Genomic DNA, 19,077 nt, shown 5'->3' on the forward strand with positions numbered 1-19,077 from the left:
CGTCACCGAGAAGCCGAAAAAATATTACTCTGGACGGCTTTGAGACGCACTACCGGTCTAAATTTAAACGGAAAGCCCACCTCGCTCCCTACGCTGCTTTTCTCTCTCCGTCTCGCCCCCGCCGGCGACGATAAATGGCGAAGAACGCACAGTCCCAGAGCTTGCCGGCTGATGTTACCCATCTCATTGACCAGCTCGAACGCCATTGCCTCGCTCCGGATGGCTCCTACGTCTCCAAATCCGCCCACGCCGATCTCCAGCTCGTAATCCCCTCTCCAATCCATTCCCCTGTCCCCAGATCTGGGTTTCAGCCCTCTTTTATTTGATTCATTTTTTGATTTGAATCGTAGGCGAGGGAGGATATGGCCAGAGAGAGGACGCGATGCTTGGAAGCCATGGTACGCGATCTCCCCCCTTCGATGGATTTTTTAGGTTTAGGTTTTTAGGGTTAGGTTTCTTTTGTTTCAGAATGATCATTATGTAATGTGATTTCTTCTGGGTGGGAGCACAGGCGGTTTATTGCGAGGCAATTGCAATGGTGGAAGAATACCATCAGGCTGTGTCTGCTGCGAACCTCGGGGGTGCTAGAGATATTCAGGGTCTCTACCAACAGCTTGGCTTGAATTGCTCTCCCCAGGTTTGATTGAACGGTCGTGAAGTAGGTAGTATATGATTGTGTGCAAGTATAATTTTGATAGTTTATTGAAAAATTAGTAGGTGCAAAGCTTCTTTTAATTATTAGAATCAGGAAAAGAAGAACTACACAAGAGCTTGATGCATGGTTTTGTCAGAATATTTCATTTATCCTCGTCAGAACTTGTACATCACATTCTCTAACATCCTAATGCTTGAAATGGCTTCTCAATATTTCAACTTTGTATGTCTACTGGTGTTGATCCTAGAAAAAGAAAGAGTTTTCCTAGATGAAAATGCTACTAGAATTTGTAAAAGCACTCTAATAATTCCTCACCAGATCTGGATTGGACTCAAGTTCCATATTGACTACGCAAAACATAAAGTCAAAATTTCTAGATCTCCAGTTCAGCTTCAAACCAAGTAGTTTCTGCATAAGATGGAGATTTATGTTAAGACTCTGAAAAGTCATCTAACTTGTTATGCCAATAATTCACAAGTTGTATTGATTTGGATATTGATATTGGAGGTTGATGTGGACTCTAATTGATTCTCCCATTTTATCACAATGAATCATGTGTTGCATCTAGATCAAGGAAATGTTTTTACATCTTTTTATGTTGCCATCTATCATACTTAGAATACCACATCCTTCTTTAGTTAAGAGCCTAATGAGCAGGTATTAATTGTATGCCCAATTGATGTGGGACTACCTATCTTTAGAGTTTCTTGTGGTGCATTTGGATTGTATGCCTAGCATATACTCCCAATTCTTTTCTAGATTATCTCTTTTTCTTCTTTTTGTCTTGGTTCGTTTAGTGTTAGAGTTCACTATCCTTTCTCCACTCCATTTTTTGGGATTCTCTCTTTTCCTGTCAATATCATGTGGTAGATTGTATTATAATGGCTATTAAGGTTATGGCTACAGATACCAAGTTTAGGGATTCTGGTTGCCCTAGTCTTGAAATGCTGAATCTGGCTGTAGCTGTATTAACCAAGAACTCTGAGAAGAAAAATTGTGGGCTTGCCATTTTCTTTGTTGTCGGCAACCTGCTTACCAAGCTTCCCACATCTATATATTCCTAAGAAATATATCTTTTATTTTATATGGTTGTTAATGTTTGGTTTACGAGAAGGAGTAAAATAAGATGGTGCATTCTTTAACCATTTTTATGGGGCTTTGTTGCACATCAATAACTATCAATTTTTAATGTTTTCGTCAATTTTCTTTTTTCAAGTGGTAATAGCTCGGTCATCATCTAAGCAACTGCACCGTGATCACCACATGTTGCGTCACCAGATGCCTACATTCCCATCTTCTTTTCCAATTTTTTTACTCTCTTCTATTCCATGTGTTATTTTTTAGCATTTAAAATAACTTTTTGTTATTTTAATTTAGAATCATTTGATCAAGTTTGTGGAAGTTGGAAGGGACAAGTTCTTAGATTTAATGTCTGATCCTTTGTTCATTTGGATTTTAGGCCCAACTGATGTGGGACTGTCTATCTTTGGAGTTAACTGTAGTTTAACAAACTAGCAAGGGTCCCAAGGTTGGCTCTTATAAATGCCAGCATATGCTCCCGATTTATGCTCTCAATTTCTTTTCTAGGTGCCTCTCTCTCTCTCTCTCTCTCTCTCTCTCTCTCTCTCTCTCTCTCTCTTTGTGTGTGTGTGTCAAAAGATCTAACCTTTCTTCTTTTCCTTCTCCTTACCTTGGCTCTTTCAGTGTAATAGAGTTCTTTTCATATCCTTTCACCTCTCTATTTCTTGGTTTTTCTTTGTTTCCTCTCAATATTATGGGGCATGCTTTATTATAACGGTTGTTAGGATTAGGGCAACATGAACGAAGGGCAAGGTTTCGTGTTGGCCTTGAAATTGCTGGATCTGGCTGTAGCTATATTAGCCAAGAAAGGAGGGAAGAAAATTGGTTGGCTTGCAGTGTTCTTTATCATCAACAACCCACTTACCAAGCTTCCCACATCTATATGTTCTTAAGAAATATATCTTTTTTTGTTTTATATGGATATTAATATTTGGTTTATATGAGAAGGGAAGGAGGGGTTGGCGCATGTGTAATCCTTGTTTGGAGGACCTTCTCACACATTAAGAGCTATCGATTTTCTTCTATTTTCAATCTTTTCATTGTTTTTTTCAACTAATAATAGCTCAATCATCATTGAGGCAAGCTGCACTGTGATCACCGCAGATCACATCATCCGAATCCTATAATCCCAGATTCTTTTTCCAATTTTTTGTCTATCTTATGTTCCATGTGTTAGTGTTTGGAATCTACGATATTAATTTTGTTCTTCTCATTTAGATGGTTTGATCACCTTTGTCAAAGTTGGAAGAGACAAGCTGTTGGATGTAATATTTGGTTCTTTGTTCATTTGGATTTTGCACCCAACCGATGTGGGACTATTTATCTTCCTTTAGAGCCAACCACAGTTTAATAGACCAATGAGGGTCCAAAGGTTGGCTCTTAGCATATGCTCCCAATATCTTTTCTAGGGTTTCTAGTGCCTCCTTCGTCTCTTTGGCTGCTGTTTGTCTGTCTGTGTCGAAAGATCTAACCTTTTTTCTTTTCCTTATTTTCATCTCAGCTCTTTCGGTGCAAGAGTCCACTATCCTTTTCCCTCTACTTTTTGGGGTTTTTTTGGTTTCCTCTCAATTATATGTGGCTGATTTTTAGAACGGTTGTTAGGTTAGGGCTACATCTACCAAGGTTAGGGATTTGGGTTGACGTCGTCTTGAAATTGTCAAATCTGGATGTAGCTATATTAACCAAGAAAAGAGGGAAGAAAGCTTGCCGGCTTGCCATTTTCCTTATTGTCAGCAACCGTCTTATCAAGCTTCCTATGTCTATATGTTCTTAAGAGATATATTTTTTGTTTTATATGGATGTTAATATTTGATTATATGAGAAGGAGAGAAGGAGGTGGTGCATGTCTTAGCCATTTTTAGAGGACCTTCTCGCACATCAAGTGGTATCATTTTTTTTAATATTATTTTTAAGGTTTTCATTCTTTTTTCAAGTGATAATAGCTTGGTCATCATCCAGGCAAGTTGCGTTCTGATCATCGCAGATTGTGTCATCTGATGCCTACATTCTAATCTTTTTTTCCTTTTTTTGCTGTTCTTTTCCATTCCATGTGTTATTGCTTATAATTTACAGAAACTTTTCATTCTTTTAATTTAGATTGTTTGATCGCCTTTATCATAGTTGAAATTGAGGACTTCTTAGATGTAAATATTTGGTCGTTTGTTCATTTGTATTTTATACCCAAATGATGTGGGACTATCGATTGTTAGAGTTAGCTGTGGCCCGAAGGGAGGCTCCTACAACACCAGCATATGCTCCCAATTTCCTTTCTAGTATTTCTGGTGCTCCCTCTCTCTATCTCTTTGCCTGTCTGTGTCAAAAGATCTAACCATTATTTTTTTCCTTCTTTTCCTTTTGGCTCTTTCAGTGTTAGAGTTCACTATCCTTACCCGTCTCAAGCTTTGATCTTGCACTCGATTAAAAAAATTTAGATTTTGCTGGAGAATCGGACGATCAAACTTATTTGTAATTCCTGGGAACTGTTGTTACATCTAAATATATAATATCATTTCTTGAGTGATTGTAAAAGTAGGTAGTTTATGCTTGTCTACAAGTGTAATTTTAATAATTATCTGAACTTTGATGATTAGAATTAGGAAAAGAAGAACTATGCAAGAGCCTGATGCATGATCTAATTTATATTGGTGTATTTCATTTACCTGCATCAGAAATTGTACATCTCATTCTCTATCATCTTATTTCTTAGGTAATGGCTTCTTAATATTTTCAACTTAGTATCTCTGATGTTGATCCTGGGAAGAAAAATACTAGTCAATACTTACAAATTTTCAGAGTAGTCCTAAACCAAAAAGTTCCCATCATTAACAGAACCACCTTAATGATTCCTCATGAGATCTGCAGATATGTCTCAAGTTCCATATCGACTAAGCAAAGCATACAAATCAAAAAATTTAGATCTCCGATTCAGCTTCAGAGCAAGTGGTTACTGCATAAGATGGAGATTTACATCAAGATTCTGAAAAGTAATCTAATTTGCTTTGCCAGTAACTGACTAGTTATATGGACTTGGATATTGATGTTGGGTGTTGGTACGGACTCTAAGTGGGTATCTCATTTTGTTACAATGAATCACGTGCAGCATCTAGATCTTTTTGTTTCCATATACCATATGTTTCTTTAGTTGTGTCTATGAGCAGGTGGATTTGAAACATTCTGATGGTTTCAGGTTTATGAATCTCTTGAGCATCGATTAGCTGTTGCTGAGGCTGCTCAGAGATTGAGACTTCCTCTTCTTTCTAAAGATGGGGAAATTCATGAGGAAGAGATTGAAAAATTGAGCATGACATCAAGGAGCTCTCTTGATAGTACAACTACCAGTATCACACCCAGCTCAAGTTCAAACTCTACAAGCTTCAATAATAGTTATGCAACTAGCAGTGTCGGTATGTTGGGTCTTGCTTCTCCACCTAATAGTGATATGGTTGAACCTGGAGTTGGTGGAGTGCCAAATCGTTTTCTTGGAGTAACACCAGCTTATCTATGGCAAGTCCATCAAGAGCAACCGGCCATGGATGTGGTACGTATATTTGGAGTTTATGGTTTTGAAGTTGATTTTGCAAAGACACATATCTGAGCTCTTTTTTGCATTGTGGAGTCCCTGATAACATTTAATATTTAACATAGCTCAACCCTCATCCATACATCACAGTAATATTGTCATTGTAGGACATGGCAGAATATCAGAGATCCCTTGTTAGAGAAATTGAATCTCGCTTAGAAGCAAAGTGTGATACATTAGCTGATGTCTTTGCAATGGATGAAATAGGTAAAAAAGTAAATTGAGCAATATCAGAAAGATGATATATATAATTACTGGCATTTTATTTAATCCATCTGATGTGTAAGTTGTTGTCAATGTGCAGCAGACTCCTCTTCCATCAGTCAGATAGCAAGTGCTCGCCTTCCAGAAAGGTGAACTCTTTCCCCTCTCTTCTATGTTATGTTTCTTTTCCTCGCTTGACCTGCTAAATATCTTGCATATGATGTTCTGTTGCTTGCTTTGATGGCTTTAAAAATGCCATCATGTCCACTGTCTAGCTTATTTCCATATGGTTGTTATTTATTTTAATTTCTTTGTCCAAACTTGACAGCCCTTTATGAACTGAAAGTTTCTTCTCATGCAAGCAGTATTTCCTTTTCTGATTAATGAACTAAAATCCTGCTATGTAGTACCAGATAGCATTTTCAGTACTATTAGATGTAATAGGAAAGTGCATTACTAACTAATTATTACCTCTTAGTCCATATTTCTTGTTAAATACCTGGGGAACTATGAGATACAAGTGCCTCAGGAACTATGAGATATGAGGTGTTCTACATGGAAGTGCCAGGTTGCTGGAAACCATATGTTGGTGCAAAAGAGATAACAACATGCTGTATAAACAGTCTAAAGATTGTACTAGAAGATAGCATGGAGTAAAAATATTGTTTGGTGCTTCTTGTTCTGGAAGCATCTCTAATTTGAAGTAAACATACGTCTACGTTAAACTACTAGTGAGGCCCAAAAGATTCAAATTTATGTAAGACTCCAGAACATGAAGTAGCTTTATGTGTGGCATGGGCAGTCTTTATATTCAACAGTCATTTGAAAGTTATGGAGTTGTCATGCATAAAGTTTCTTCTTTACAAAGTCAGCCTAGATGTAACCCAAAGAGGTAGTAGAGTCGCTTATAGAAAGTAAATGGTTTCATTTACCTTATGGAGCCATTATTCATAGCAATTATCTTAAACGGTCTAACAACCTTTGCCATCTAGATTGAAAAACCTGTATTTTGATTTATTTAATTGATCATGTGATGAAACCAAGGCTGCCACAGCTATTGTTGACTATATCATTACTTTTGATTGTTTCTCTAGCCATGTTTCAGCTTTCCCTTCCTTCTGCGTTAATCGATCGACTCTTAACATGTTTTTGGTGCAATTGTCACTGCTGCAGTTGTAGATATTTTTCACACTCGCTGTGCATAAATTCAAAAACTTAAAGCAGAGTGCCCTGAGTGAGAATCTAGGTGGTTGAAGCTTAGATATCAACAAGCAAGTCAGTTTGTGTTCAAAATTGTGGTAATTGCTCTCTTTAAAATGATCAAACAAGGGCAATAGTTTTGACTTTGTGGAGGATAGTGGCTTGGTTGTTTCCCTGAAATTTTTGCATGTTAAGGATCAAATATGAAGTCTTCCTCTCGAGCCTTAACTTAAGCTAATTATATAAGTTTTTTCCTTTAAGCAAGAATGCAAAATAAGGTGCTAGTGCATGGTTTTCTATTACAGATATCTCATCATGGATAGATGGCTGGAATGCATTATATGTTTAGCCTTCCTCAAAAGGTTTGCATATTACCAAATTATAATCCAGGAATATTTGATGGTAAACAAACAAAAGGTTTTGGTTTACAGAAATTAACAAGTGGATAGACCTACTTAGCTTAAAGTAAGAAGAGTTCGTACTCTGGCAGATGAGATGTAAGAATGGGGTAATGATCCTCTAGGAAGCATTTGAAAAGAAAAACAAAGTTCAGAAAGGTGTAGGGCCAGGGGCATTTCCAGTCTGAATCCTTGTATTGGTGAGGCCAAGCTACCAAAATTTTTCATGCTGCCTCTATCTATGTGTATACTTGTTTATGAATCTAGATCTTTTGTCAATTCAATACATGTTTTGACACCACATTAAAAAAGAGGGTTTAAATTTGAGATATGTTTCAGAATTCTAATTTTATGGTAGTTTGTTGGTGCCCTCAACCAGAATGTTATGTTGTTGGCCTTCTTAAAGGTGTATACAACAGGCTTCGTGAGTACAGATTTTAGTATGAACTCTATTGATGAGAAATTCTTTTTTGTTTTTGCTCCTTTTTACTAGAATTTACGCCCTCAATTTTCATTTTATCTTTGTTTCTTTATTTTCCCCTCTGTCTTCTTCTTGTTCTTCTTTAGATCAAGGAGGACATTCTTCTTCTTTTTTTTTGTTGTAATGTAGTGTCTCCATCTGGAGAGGACTTTGATTTGTTGATTTATAAATATTTGATGTTTAGATCTGTCTTTGATCATTTTGAGCAAGTGAATTGAATGCGCGTGCCTGTGGTTATGGGATATGAGTAACCATCTTAATTATCTTGCTGCTATTATGCACGTATTGGCATGTTTAGCATATTTTGAATGATTAATAAAGTTATTAGTGATAGATTGTCTCTGTCTGAGGTATCATGCTGACTGCTCTGGCTGTCAGGCTATCAGCTTCACTGTTGATATGGATTTATGGTTGTCCCTATCTACTTCTAATCTTAAAGCTTTCTCATGGTCAGGGTAAAATTAATTATCGAGGAGATTGAAAGAGAAGAGGTTGTTTTGCTAGAGGATCTCTATTCAATGGATAGGAAGTTTGCAGAACACTATAATGTATGTTATCTTATTTTTCACATCCTTTCACTTCCCTGTCTCTCATGTAGGTCTTCATTTAAATTTGCACTGTAGTTTGCATTTCACTCTCATTGCTACTGTGTTTTTTTCCCTTTCTTTCTTTATTTGACTGTATGACCATCGATAATATTATACATATGTAGGTTCTAGAGCAGATACTTGGGGTGCTCGTCAAGTTTGTTAGGGATCTGAAGCTGCAACATCAGCATCAATATGTAAGCCTGCTAAATTGTTCATCTCCTGCCAACTATAAGAGATATAGGCATGATAGTTATTGTTTTATTCCTGAGATGCAATGTTTGATCATGCTTGTTTTATTTTTTTGTGTAACAGGATGAACTAAGGAAAACTTGGCTCTGTAAAAGGTGCCAAACAATGAATGCAAAATTGAGGTATGTCTCTAGATTTTTTTATTTTGAATCTTCAACTGTGGTTGAAAGTTGCCATTCCACTACTGGTGCTCTTTATACTCTTCATTTTTCTTTTACTGCTATGGGTCCTGTCCATTTTATGCTGTATCAGTTCAGGTTGATTCATCAAAACCAACTAATAATATTGATTATGGAGCAAATATCATAAGATAGACACGGGTGCACATTGTAACATTGTAGTTGTATTGCCTAATGGGTGCATCACAGGGGTGGGCATCCTTGTGAGGCGTGCTTCTTTGTTAAAATGTATAGAATGTCTATTGTGTCTGTTGAAGTTGGCTCCACCATCAAGAATATTTGAAATCCAAGCTTGAATACTTTAAGAAGCATGAATTTCAATTTTATAGCCAATGCATGCTTTGTATAATTCCACAAAGAATAGTGACCACCTTTTGTGTATCCATTTTTGCTCATTCTATGTCCTTTCCAGCATGTGTGGCTTTCCTTTCTGTTCTAGTGCTTTTCGTTTCACTTAGCAGGTAGTCATAAAGCTGTGCCCATCTGTTATTTTGGAATTCTTTTATCAATTTTGAATTTCTTGTCCTTGTGGGACGGAAAAGGAATGTGTTTGTGTAGGTTTGTGTGTCTTTTCTGTGTTAGCTGATGGTTCAATAGGTTCAGGTATATGATTACTGTCTTTAGCAATAATCCATCGAAAGAAATATATTCTAGCTCTTTGCCTATTGGATCATTGTATATACAGCTATTACCTTTTCTAGAGTAACTATTATTTTATCACAAAAATTTGTAGCTGGACATACTTGTCATTGACGCGGTGAGATGGATGTGTCAAAATGTGTCAGTTATGAAATCGCTGATATGAGTGTCCTGTCATTGCATAGTTTATTTTTTGTATTTGTAGTGTTACAACTTTTTACCTGCAATGCATATCTTTCTTTTGTCCAAGGGTTTTATTTTACATTTATGGAATTACAAAAAGATTAAAGATTTGATCTTCTCTTACCCTCGTTACATCAGATACGTGTCTCCTGATGTTCCTCATCTGACTTACTAATATGCTGTATTAATGACTACACCGAATGTCTCCTAAGTCATTGCATATGACAAGCTTGGCACAAGATTTTCCAACATGACAGTGCAATGTCTATAGCTTCTGCATGTTAATCATTCCTTAAATACAATTTTCGCTGTAAATGACATGGCAAGTTTTGCAGCAACGTTAAAGTTCAGAGTGTGCATGCTCTTATGATGTATTTATTAAGAAGTTTAGTCTAGTTGCGTATGTGTGAACTTTCATGTTAATGTATTGCTGCTCTGTGGAGCTCTATATGTTTTCTTACTTATGGTTATAGTGTTCTGGAGCATCTACTCTTGCGGGACACTTACACTAAGGAGTCCGTGCCAGCTCTGCATAGGATTCGGTAATTTATGATTACCTTTTATGTTGATTATGGATTTAAGTGATTTTTTTTTAATCAACTCGCCACTTGTTGCAGGAAATATCTCTTGGAAGCAACAGAAGAAGCATCCATCGCCTACAATAAAGCAGTATGGCTTATTTAGATTTTTTTTTTTGTTTTGCATTATTGTCAGAACACTTTTGAGCAAGTACTGATTTAGCAAGTCTTTAGTATAGGTTGCTTAGCCGTTAAATATTTTTTAAAATAATCTTTTACAGCAAAGGTCATCTGTTTTTCTTATAACTCATTTCTTTTGTAATTTTCAATCACAATGAGGGCCGCATGGTTAATATGGATTACTTTGTAAATCTGATTCTGATGCCTGCCCTCTGCTCTGCTGAAGTTCAGTTTACTTCCTACATTTTTGCAACTAAGCACGAAGCATAGGATGTTTGTATTTACCAACTTTAATTTGAAACCAATAGATGCTCCTGTCTTTTGTCAGGTTACACGTTTAAGGGAGTATCAAGGTGTTGATCCACATTTTGATACGATTGCAAGACAATATCATGATATTGTAAAGGTAAATTTATTTTTGCAAATTTTTTATTAATCAAATCAACTTTGATGGTCTCTTCTGGTAATAATAATGATTGAACTGCAGAAATTGGAAGGCATGCAATGGACAATTCACCAAGTTGAAATGGATTTAAAGCGCTCACTTGAGGACCCAAACTCTTGAGTCTATTCTGAGATACAGCAAGATTCCTATTGAACTTTACATTCTTGCTTCTGGTATCATCTTGGTCTAAAAGTTAGTAGTTCTGATAATCTGATTGATTTAGAGTGGCAGGAAATGCTATATTTATGCTACATGTTGCTTAACCCTGAGCTCATCTTTCTTCTATAGCCCTATTTGACATACCAATGATACTGCAAATGAAAATTTTTATAACCATGTGCTATTCCTGCCATGTATAGATGTTAAGATATTAAACTAAATCAACATTGCAAAATAAGACAGAGAAATCCTTGTGTTCCTAGATTCATGCTGATTTGGCAGCATTCAATTTTGGAAATTCTCTTTCCTGTGCAACAGGGTTGTTGCATTTCCAGAAAGCATTTCTTGGGATACCTAAAACAACTTGATTATGAGGGCATAATTTTGCCAGTATCTCAATTACAATAGCCTTCTGGTGCTGTGATGATTTCCAAGATTCCTTATTTTGAGGATATTCCTGATTGATGTGTGTAGACTAGTTGGGAGGATAATTTTCGTTTGCATTGAAAAAAACATTTGATGCTACTCCTTGCTCATATATTTAAATTGATTTTAAGAAATGTGCAGTGATAATCTTTGAAAGTGTTGTTATATTCAAAAGTAGCAATCCTTCATATAATGATAGAAGCATCTGCCCTGTTTTAGACCAGTTGTCCTCACTCTGGTTTCTCTTTCTGGTTGCATGATATGTGAACTGTAGGTTGCACAACTTGCGTCTGAAACTTCTGTGCACAAGTGATTGGCCCATATTTGCTAGGTTACAGAGAGGGTTAACTATTTGCAATAGATGCAGCCATCCAAATGTAGAGTATGTGGAACCCAATATAATGGGGATAAGTTTACAACTTTCATCCATGTCTTGGCAACCTCAATTCCCATGTAAATCTGCATTGAATTGCTTTTTGACTGTTTTTTTGTTGGATATTTTTGCAATAAGATTGAAATCATATGTAGTCATTCATGCAGTTCTGCTTTTTTTTTGCTATTCTACAGGGTCTGGTTTTTGTCACTTGAATCATTAAAAGGGAGAAACTTCTTTCAGTATTTTTCCTTTTCATTTCTGGTTCCCTTTTGTTGTTGTACTTTTGATACCTAGCTACGTGAGCCAAGCTGTAGGGGACATGAAATGTCTATGAGGCTACTTTTGTATTTCCGTGGTCTGTAATTATTCATGCTTTGAATGATTTTGTTTCACTTGTTACATTTTATTATTTCGTTCTTTGCTATCATAGACTTTGACGGTGCACGTAGCGAGCAGTGTATGCCACACTGCACCGTCCCCATTCTCTGGAAAAGAAAGAAACAAGACTTTGGTTTGGAAGACCTGAGATTGTGGATGGAATTTTATGTGAATAAAGCTTTACAGGACCAGTTCGAAGCTTCTAAAAACATAGTTAGCTTAGAATAGTCAATAAATTTAAGAGCAGCACCAAAGTATAGGCGATGTTGGGGTTTGCTGGCTTCACTGTAAAATTTATGTTCTTAAGGTTGGACTTGTTGATCGAGACTATGTTGGATGGATGGATGAATTAGCTGAATTAGATAAAAAAAAGTTATGTCAGTGAGGATGTAGTTAGCCAGAGTTTAACTGATGATGGTTGGTGGTGGTCATTGGTAGCCTGTGGACTGGTCACTCAATTAATGATTCTTTACCAAGTAATTTAAATTTTCTATTTGAGTCTCTCTAGTCTCAGTCATGAGTTGTTACGGTGGAGTGATAGTTTTTTATTTTTTCTTTTTTTGGGGTAGTAGTTAGAGGAGTACTTCCCAACTTTCAAAGTTTTAATATAGCAGGGCTGCATTATAGGAAGATAGCAACCAGTTGCATCAACCTGAATTAATAAATTCAGCGTTTGCAAACCAGGCTTGGGGGCCTGAGAGTGAGAGCACCAGAGGAGACCAGATCAGTGAAGAAGTCTGCCGGTTGATTACTTTCCCGGAGCATCTGCGAGCAGCAAAAGATTTCATTAATCTTATGTTTCTGAGAAGGGAGCGAACTTCTTGTTGTCGATCCATGCAACCACGGTGTGAGAGTTGCTTCCAAGCCATATTGTTCCAGCATTGATTAGGAAAAAGGCAGCATTTAGAGCCTCGTTGGCAGCAGTTTACTCGATCAATGGAACCAAGGTTGCAATGGAATGGCAGTGGCAAATTAGGAGTCAGCCCTGATGACCTCCAATGGCCCCACCGAACATATGGGGATGGGATGAGGGACGAAATCCCATATCCCGGGGACCCCATTCTCCATTCTGCATCAAGTTATCCTCTCTGTTAGGCCTTGGGTTCTCGTTAAAATCTGTGATGGTAAAAATCTCCCTATTCCTACAGCTCCAACATATGCCGAATTAGACCTTTTTGAGTCTGCTATACTGGTTGAGCGCAGGCTGAGATGGATAATTTTTAGCATCCGACCAGGTGTCGATGGAAGCAAAAACCCTCGCCTGAGGCTGATGGATGACATTCTCTAATTCCGAGAGTTATTAGATTGAATTATATAAATCAATGAATATGTATTTTTTTTGGTAAAAATGAATATGGATTGAATTCTAAATAAAATATCACGAATGCGAACCAAGTCAACCAACCAAGTGACTTGGAAATAACTACGCCTGAAATCGTCCGACAAAGCAATTGTGGTGGCACCTGGTCGCCCGTCATAGCGTAAGCGTTTGCAGAGCCGGACTTGACCCGAGTCGAGTGAAGGGGTAACCTGCTTGCTTACGTTTTAATATTTATACGCCTGCCTTTGCTCGGCTCTCTCGCGCAAATGACCGAAAGCCCCGTTCTCCTCTTCTCTGCCTACTAGGGTTTAGAGTCGGAGGCAGACCCAGAAGGAGGAGAGAAGAAAGAAAGAAAGCAGTAAGAAGAAGAAGAAGAAGAAGAAGAAGATGAGCCGGAGCCTGGGGATACCGGTGAAGCTGCTGCACGAGGCGGCGGGGCACGTGGTGACGGTGGAGCTCAAAAGCGGCGAGCTCTACCGCGGCTCCATGATCGAGTGCGAGGACAACTGGAACTGCCAGCTCGAAAACATCACCTACACCGCCAAGGTATGGAACCTCTCTCGTTCTTCTTGACTTCGATTTAGGGTTTCCTTACGGTTGGATTTGCTTTCCCTTTCTTTTTCTTTTTCTTTTTTTTTAATTTATATTAGATTAGAAGTCGTGTTGCCTCTTTTTTGATTTCGTTTCGTTTTTTATTTTAATTGTGATCGATTTCGCGCTTGTTTTAAAGATTTTTTACTTGACCGTGGATAACCCAGATAGACATATAAGCACGCCACCTAAGTAAAGATCGATAAATGGCTGCAATTTCGCAAATGCTGATTTAGATTTTAGGGGAGTTACATGAAAGGCTGATGCAGTGATGCCAATATTTGAATAACTAATAATCTTGAGGTTTGTGAAGAATTTTAACCTGTGAACCGCCTTTCTTGAAGTTTTATGTTGTTTTCTTTTCAAAATGAAAGAACTTTTTTTAATTTATTCTCCAGATTGCGGAGATTCGTTGGCATCATGAAACCTGCAGTTTCTGTTTCACATTGCCTTGCATTCTCAGTGTGTATTTACATTACACGTGCTCTGTACTCTGGTTTCTACTTGTAGTTTTAGATTTGTGATATAAAAGGTCAGCAAATACACATTGTACATGGGTGAGTGTAGTTAGGTGTAAATGATGATGCTTAAGAATTCTAAGAATATGAACTATTGATGTGCAACTGTTTGGTACGCATTGCTGGTTTATTCATAAATTACCCAACGTTCTTTGTTACTAATGACTGCATCTTTCTATCGTGTGTCCATTCTTAAATTTTCCTACTTTGTTTGAACTAGGTGGTACACAAACTTCTGCTTTCATTCTCTCGAACATTTAGATATATAAATGAATTTGTCTACTTGCATAAATCTGTATATTGAAAATTATATTATTAGTAGTCATGTAGGACTTGATTTTCACTTGCTTGTTTTGCAGCAAACATAAAACTTATTGGCCTTCCACCAATCCTCTTTCGCACTGCTAAAGAATATATTCTTTAGAAGAAGGTTAATGCTGTCGAACTTGATTCTCAAATCCAATTTATGAGCAACCAAAAACTTACCATGCCTTCCATCAAACTCATTCTAAATGCTGTGTGTAGGTTTTAAGACCACAGAGTGCCACTCAAAAGGCTCACAAGAGTGTAAAATAAACCACAAGGTTCAAATAATTTATTCTCCAATGAGCCTAGATCTTGTGCCTGCCATCACCATGTACCACATCACCTTGTGCTTGGGGGACAACAAGGATAAGATTTGCATCTTAGACATGTCCTTACTCATTTGATCAAAATATTTATTATCAAGCAAAGTTTTGTCTACCTGGTCATAACCCATGGCGTGAAAATAAAATCCAAAGAATTAAATGATATGCATTGTTCTTGTATCGAGGGGCTGGTTGTGGTCTTGAATTGTTGTGTAACATGTGAAATAGTACATACGTGGAAAGTTGCATGATGCTGCCAAAAGATAGAACAATAGGCTAGTTTCAATTTCTTTATGTTCACAAGCAGAAGTATTGAAGTGTTAAATTGTTATTTTTGACTCTTTTAAACAAAATCTGGCATCGACAGCTAGGCTGATTATCTGGTGACTTGTGGAGCCAGTCTCCACCACATCTTACTGGTCTGTCGGCTTAACCTCCGTGCTTCTTGACCTATATTGTGTTAAATCTGACTGTTGCACTTCTGTTAAAGACCATATACTTGTATCCATTAGGATTGATCATCAGTGTGATACTTTTTGATTTATCATGATGGGGGTGTTTGATATGCATTATCTTTTTATTTATGTTAGGATGGAAAAGTATCACAACTCGAGCATGTTTTCATCAGAGGCAGCAAAGTAAGGCAAGTTCATCACGCCCTGCATTTCACATATGTTAGTTTCATTAGATCGATATCTAAATGATTTTAATTACAGGTTTATGGTCATTCCTGATATGCTGAAAAATGCTCCAATGTTCAAACGCTTGGATGCTAGAATCAGAGTACGAAATACATTTTTTTCCCTATGTTATTTTGATAGTGTAAACCTTTTCCTCAGATTTTAATCTATTTGTTGACTTCATGAAGGGCAAGGGCTCGGCTCTTGGAGTTGGACGTGGGCGGGCAGTTGCTATGCGAGCTAGGGTGAGTTAATCTGTTTTAATAATTTGCCTGATTACCCTGTAAACTGTTTATTAACTGTTTTGCCAGATAGTTTGTTTATATTTATAAAGCAATTTCTTGTCTTATAGGTGCTTATTAGTTTGATTGCGGCATACCTTTATGATGCTGTCCATGATGTTTATTTACTTAATAATAGCCACTGAATTTTGTTCTGTACTTCTGTCATCCTTTTATGTTCTTTGCTCACCTTTTATTGTGAAGGTCTGTCACTGCCAATGTGCTGGTTATCCCTGCCTCTATATATTATTTTTTTAATAGATGGGCCCAATAATACTTTGTTATCACCGTGAGAAGCAATTCAGATTAACTGTGAGTCACTGCAATTGAACCTGAAAACTGATTTCTCAAAAACTAAACATGAGAAATCCGTGAACATTACTTTTGTTGTTGATAATGCTGTCATGCTTTGACCACAACAATGTCTAACTTTTAGCATCGTATTCAACTGCTTATATAAATTGCACAACCTTTGAGATTCATATTTTAGTATTTTATTTAGACTAAGATTCATATTGCTTGTGCCAAATAATTTATTATAGTCATGAATTTGAAAGGGTCGTACTTTTCCACTGTGCTTGATGATAGCTGTCCTTGGAGTTGAGATCCAAGATAACGATTCTAGTTGTCTGGGATGACTTGTCCCATGTATTAGATAAAATTTCATATACCTATCAATTTTTTGAGCTACTGAAATTAATTTCTTAAACAAGATCGAATATAAACCATTTGATGTCAACTAAAATATGGACATTCTCATCAGCTAATGCTTTATGTGATACCATTATGCATTCAAATTTTCTCCTTAAAAGTAGAGAGCAATGAGAGAATGGATTGTATGACAATACGCTAAGCATTGCAGGGGCTTTGTGAAAAGAGAAATGCCAGTCTCTTCCATAAGGAGAAGTCAGGTGAGATTTGTGAAAGAAGCCCTAAATTAAGCTTCCTATGGTTAGCAAAAGAATAAAAATAATTGAAATGACATGATAGAGAACTCCATATCTTTCATTGATGGTAGTATGGTACATTTATTAGGGTATTAAATTGCTTAGGAAATATCAAATTAATTGGTAATATGTAGACATGATGTCATCTTCAAATGAGCTTCCAAGGTAGCCTTCCACTATTTGCCTAAGAAACGGAACCCTAATCTGTAGTGCAGGGCAGAGCTAGAGCATTTCACCATAACTCTATAAGCACTTTTACCAATACACCAAACATGTTGGAAATCACTAGTAAGAAAACCACATTATGATCTTCAGTCATCATCACAAAACTGAATCATTTTATGTTACCATAGTAGCATTGATTGATGTTAACCTTGAGCACTTTTTGGTTTGTTGAGGTCGTTACCCAGACAATCTTGTACTCCTATTCGTAATCCCTTTACCTCAAGACATGGAATTATGACCTCACCAAGATGACCCGAATACTCAGTGATAAAAAGCCCTCAGGCATATGGTTCCTGAAAATTTGATGAGAATGAGACTATTTGCATTTCTAGGGCAAAGGGAATTTTTTTAATCATGTGCATTGAGCTTCCTACTTCAAATCCCCTATCCTCTTAATAGGATTGGCTTGCTAAAAGGTATTGAAATTAGAGTTTCCTTGAATATCGTAGCGCACTTCCTGCTAATCTTGTGAACTAACAGAGTAAAACCTCCCTGATTTGAGAAAAGAAACAAAAAGTCTCCCCTCTTCAATACTATGAGGGTGGTATTGGAGAGCAGATGGTTCTCAAATAAGAAGAAAAAGAATTAGCTTCCTCTCTTCAATTTTAACTGTATAGAGTTTTTCAAATATTTTCGCCTTACTTGCAATCCAATTGCAGCTTGCAAATGAGTTTCAGCCAACCAGACAGCTGCAAATGGCTGCCTGCAACTAATTTTGCTACTTTTGGATTTGCAGCCTGCTTACCCCTAAATCAAAACTCTAGCATATGCTAAGGCATACGGAGTGAAAATAAAAGCTCATGAACACTTGAAAGATATAATGCAGGTTAATTTTTATTACTTAAAAAAAAAACATAATAAAGTGACAACATATACCATTATTGTCTTGTCTTCATTTGTAAATATCTGAGCTTCCCTTGCGCATCCATTTGGTTGAAGGCTAGAGTTCTTGGATTTTGAATGAAAGAATTTTTGTGATCGCTTCTATAATACTTTTTTTTTTAAGTAACTTTTTCCTTCAGTCCATTATCATCTAGTATTACTGACTTCGTTTAGTATCACGATGCAAAACATCATTATTATCATCTCCTCTTCTTATTTTGCTCCTTCTTCCTCTTTTTTTATGAAAAAAAATCTCTCCTGCTGCAGGCTCAAGCTGCTGGTCGTGCTGGTGCTACTGCCGGTAGGGGTGGTGTGCCTCCAGTTAGGAGGTAGTCACCTTTGAGGCCCCGGTTTCCTTGTTGGTCAGACCTTGCTGCCATGGAGATCACATATGCTTATTTCTTTAAATCTCTCTCTATATTAGAAAGGATGTAAGCACTGACTTGTTTAATAGATGTCAGGAAGACATTTTTTCTGTTCTTTTAAATCCTCGAGGCATCTGATGACCAACATTCGGAAGTCTATTGTTGTTATGGCCTTCAGTACTTTTCTTCATTGCAACTAGTAGCTCCAAACTTTTATTGAGCCAGTGTTGTTCCTAAATTGATTGTTAAAGTTGCAGATGCAGTGTTTTGTTGCAGCTATGTGCAAGTTGATGTTTTGTATTTTGAGTTTTTTTTTTAGATTTGGAGCAGATAAATCATGTCACGTCAAATTTGCATCAACCATGCCAATTGGATGTTTTTGAATGAATAACAAATTTAAACACAGGTTTCCCGGTCGTTTGAGGACATATTGAAATTTATTAGCCAGGAAAAGAAAAGGGAAAAAAAAACAAATTGGTCAAGGTTTACTTGAGGCAAAAAATTGTGAATATTCCAATCTAGTGGAACCTATTGGTTGGTTGGGTCATGCTCCTATGTTATCGAAAAGTTTGTGGGGGAGGATCAAGTAATTGGAATTGCTATGCATTTTAACAGTGAGGTGAGATGTTCTACTGATAACACGATATTACAGAAAACTTCGACTCAAACCTTGCATGAGATGGTATTTTTTTACTTTATTAACCTAGCCGCCGAACCT

General features: G+C 37.0%; 2 protein-coding genes and 1 non-coding gene across 8 annotated transcripts; all 3 read left to right on the forward strand.

Annotated features, from left to right (window-relative positions):
- The first annotated feature begins 9 nt into the window (after nt 1-9).
- Nucleotides 10-13,632, forward strand: AUG4 (HAUS augmin-like complex subunit). Of its 6 annotated transcripts, none has more exons than XM_008783053.5 (15): nt 10-263; nt 351-398; nt 512-637; nt 4,923-5,273; nt 5,423-5,522; nt 5,620-5,668; nt 8,053-8,146; nt 8,311-8,382; nt 8,501-8,559; nt 9,912-9,980; nt 10,056-10,107; nt 10,465-10,542; nt 10,624-10,754; nt 11,441-11,619; nt 11,734-12,061. In XM_008783053.5, the coding sequence occupies exons 1-13, from the start codon at nt 135-137 to the stop codon at nt 10,699-10,701; spliced, it is 1,305 nt and encodes a 434-aa protein (XP_008781275.2). In that variant the 5' UTR covers nt 10-134; the 3' UTR covers nt 10,702-10,754; nt 11,441-11,619; nt 11,734-12,061. The 6 variants fall into 6 exon arrangements, with proteins under 6 accessions (XP_008781275.2, XP_008781276.2, XP_008781274.2 ...); XM_039115044.3 differs by having other exon boundaries at nt 31-263; nt 5,623-5,668; nt 11,734-11,943; XM_008783054.5 differs by lacking the exon at nt 11,441-11,619 and having other exon boundaries at nt 10,624-10,773; nt 11,734-13,632.
- Nucleotides 2,519-2,616, forward strand: LOC113462343 (small nucleolar RNA snoR109). Its single transcript, XR_003384532.2, has one exon. It is a non-coding gene; the product is annotated as a small nucleolar RNA snoR109 (small nucleolar RNA).
- On the forward strand, nt 13,608-18,634 carry LOC103701094 (small nuclear ribonucleoprotein SmD3b). Its single transcript, XM_008783056.6, has 5 exons — nt 13,608-13,787; nt 15,570-15,622; nt 15,696-15,762; nt 15,848-15,904; nt 18,262-18,634. The coding sequence occupies exons 1-5, from the start codon at nt 13,629-13,631 to the stop codon at nt 18,325-18,327; spliced, it is 402 nt and encodes a 133-aa protein (XP_008781278.1). The 5' UTR covers nt 13,608-13,628; the 3' UTR covers nt 18,328-18,634.
- The last annotated feature ends 443 nt before the right edge of the window (nt 18,635-19,077 follow it).

Source organism: Phoenix dactylifera, chromosome 16 (assembly GCF_051530095.1).
Source record: "Phoenix dactylifera cultivar Ajwa chromosome 16, Ajwa_hap1_PhDact_Kaust_v1.1, whole genome shotgun sequence".
NCBI classification, from domain to species: domain Eukaryota; kingdom Viridiplantae; phylum Streptophyta; class Magnoliopsida; order Arecales; family Arecaceae; genus Phoenix; species Phoenix dactylifera.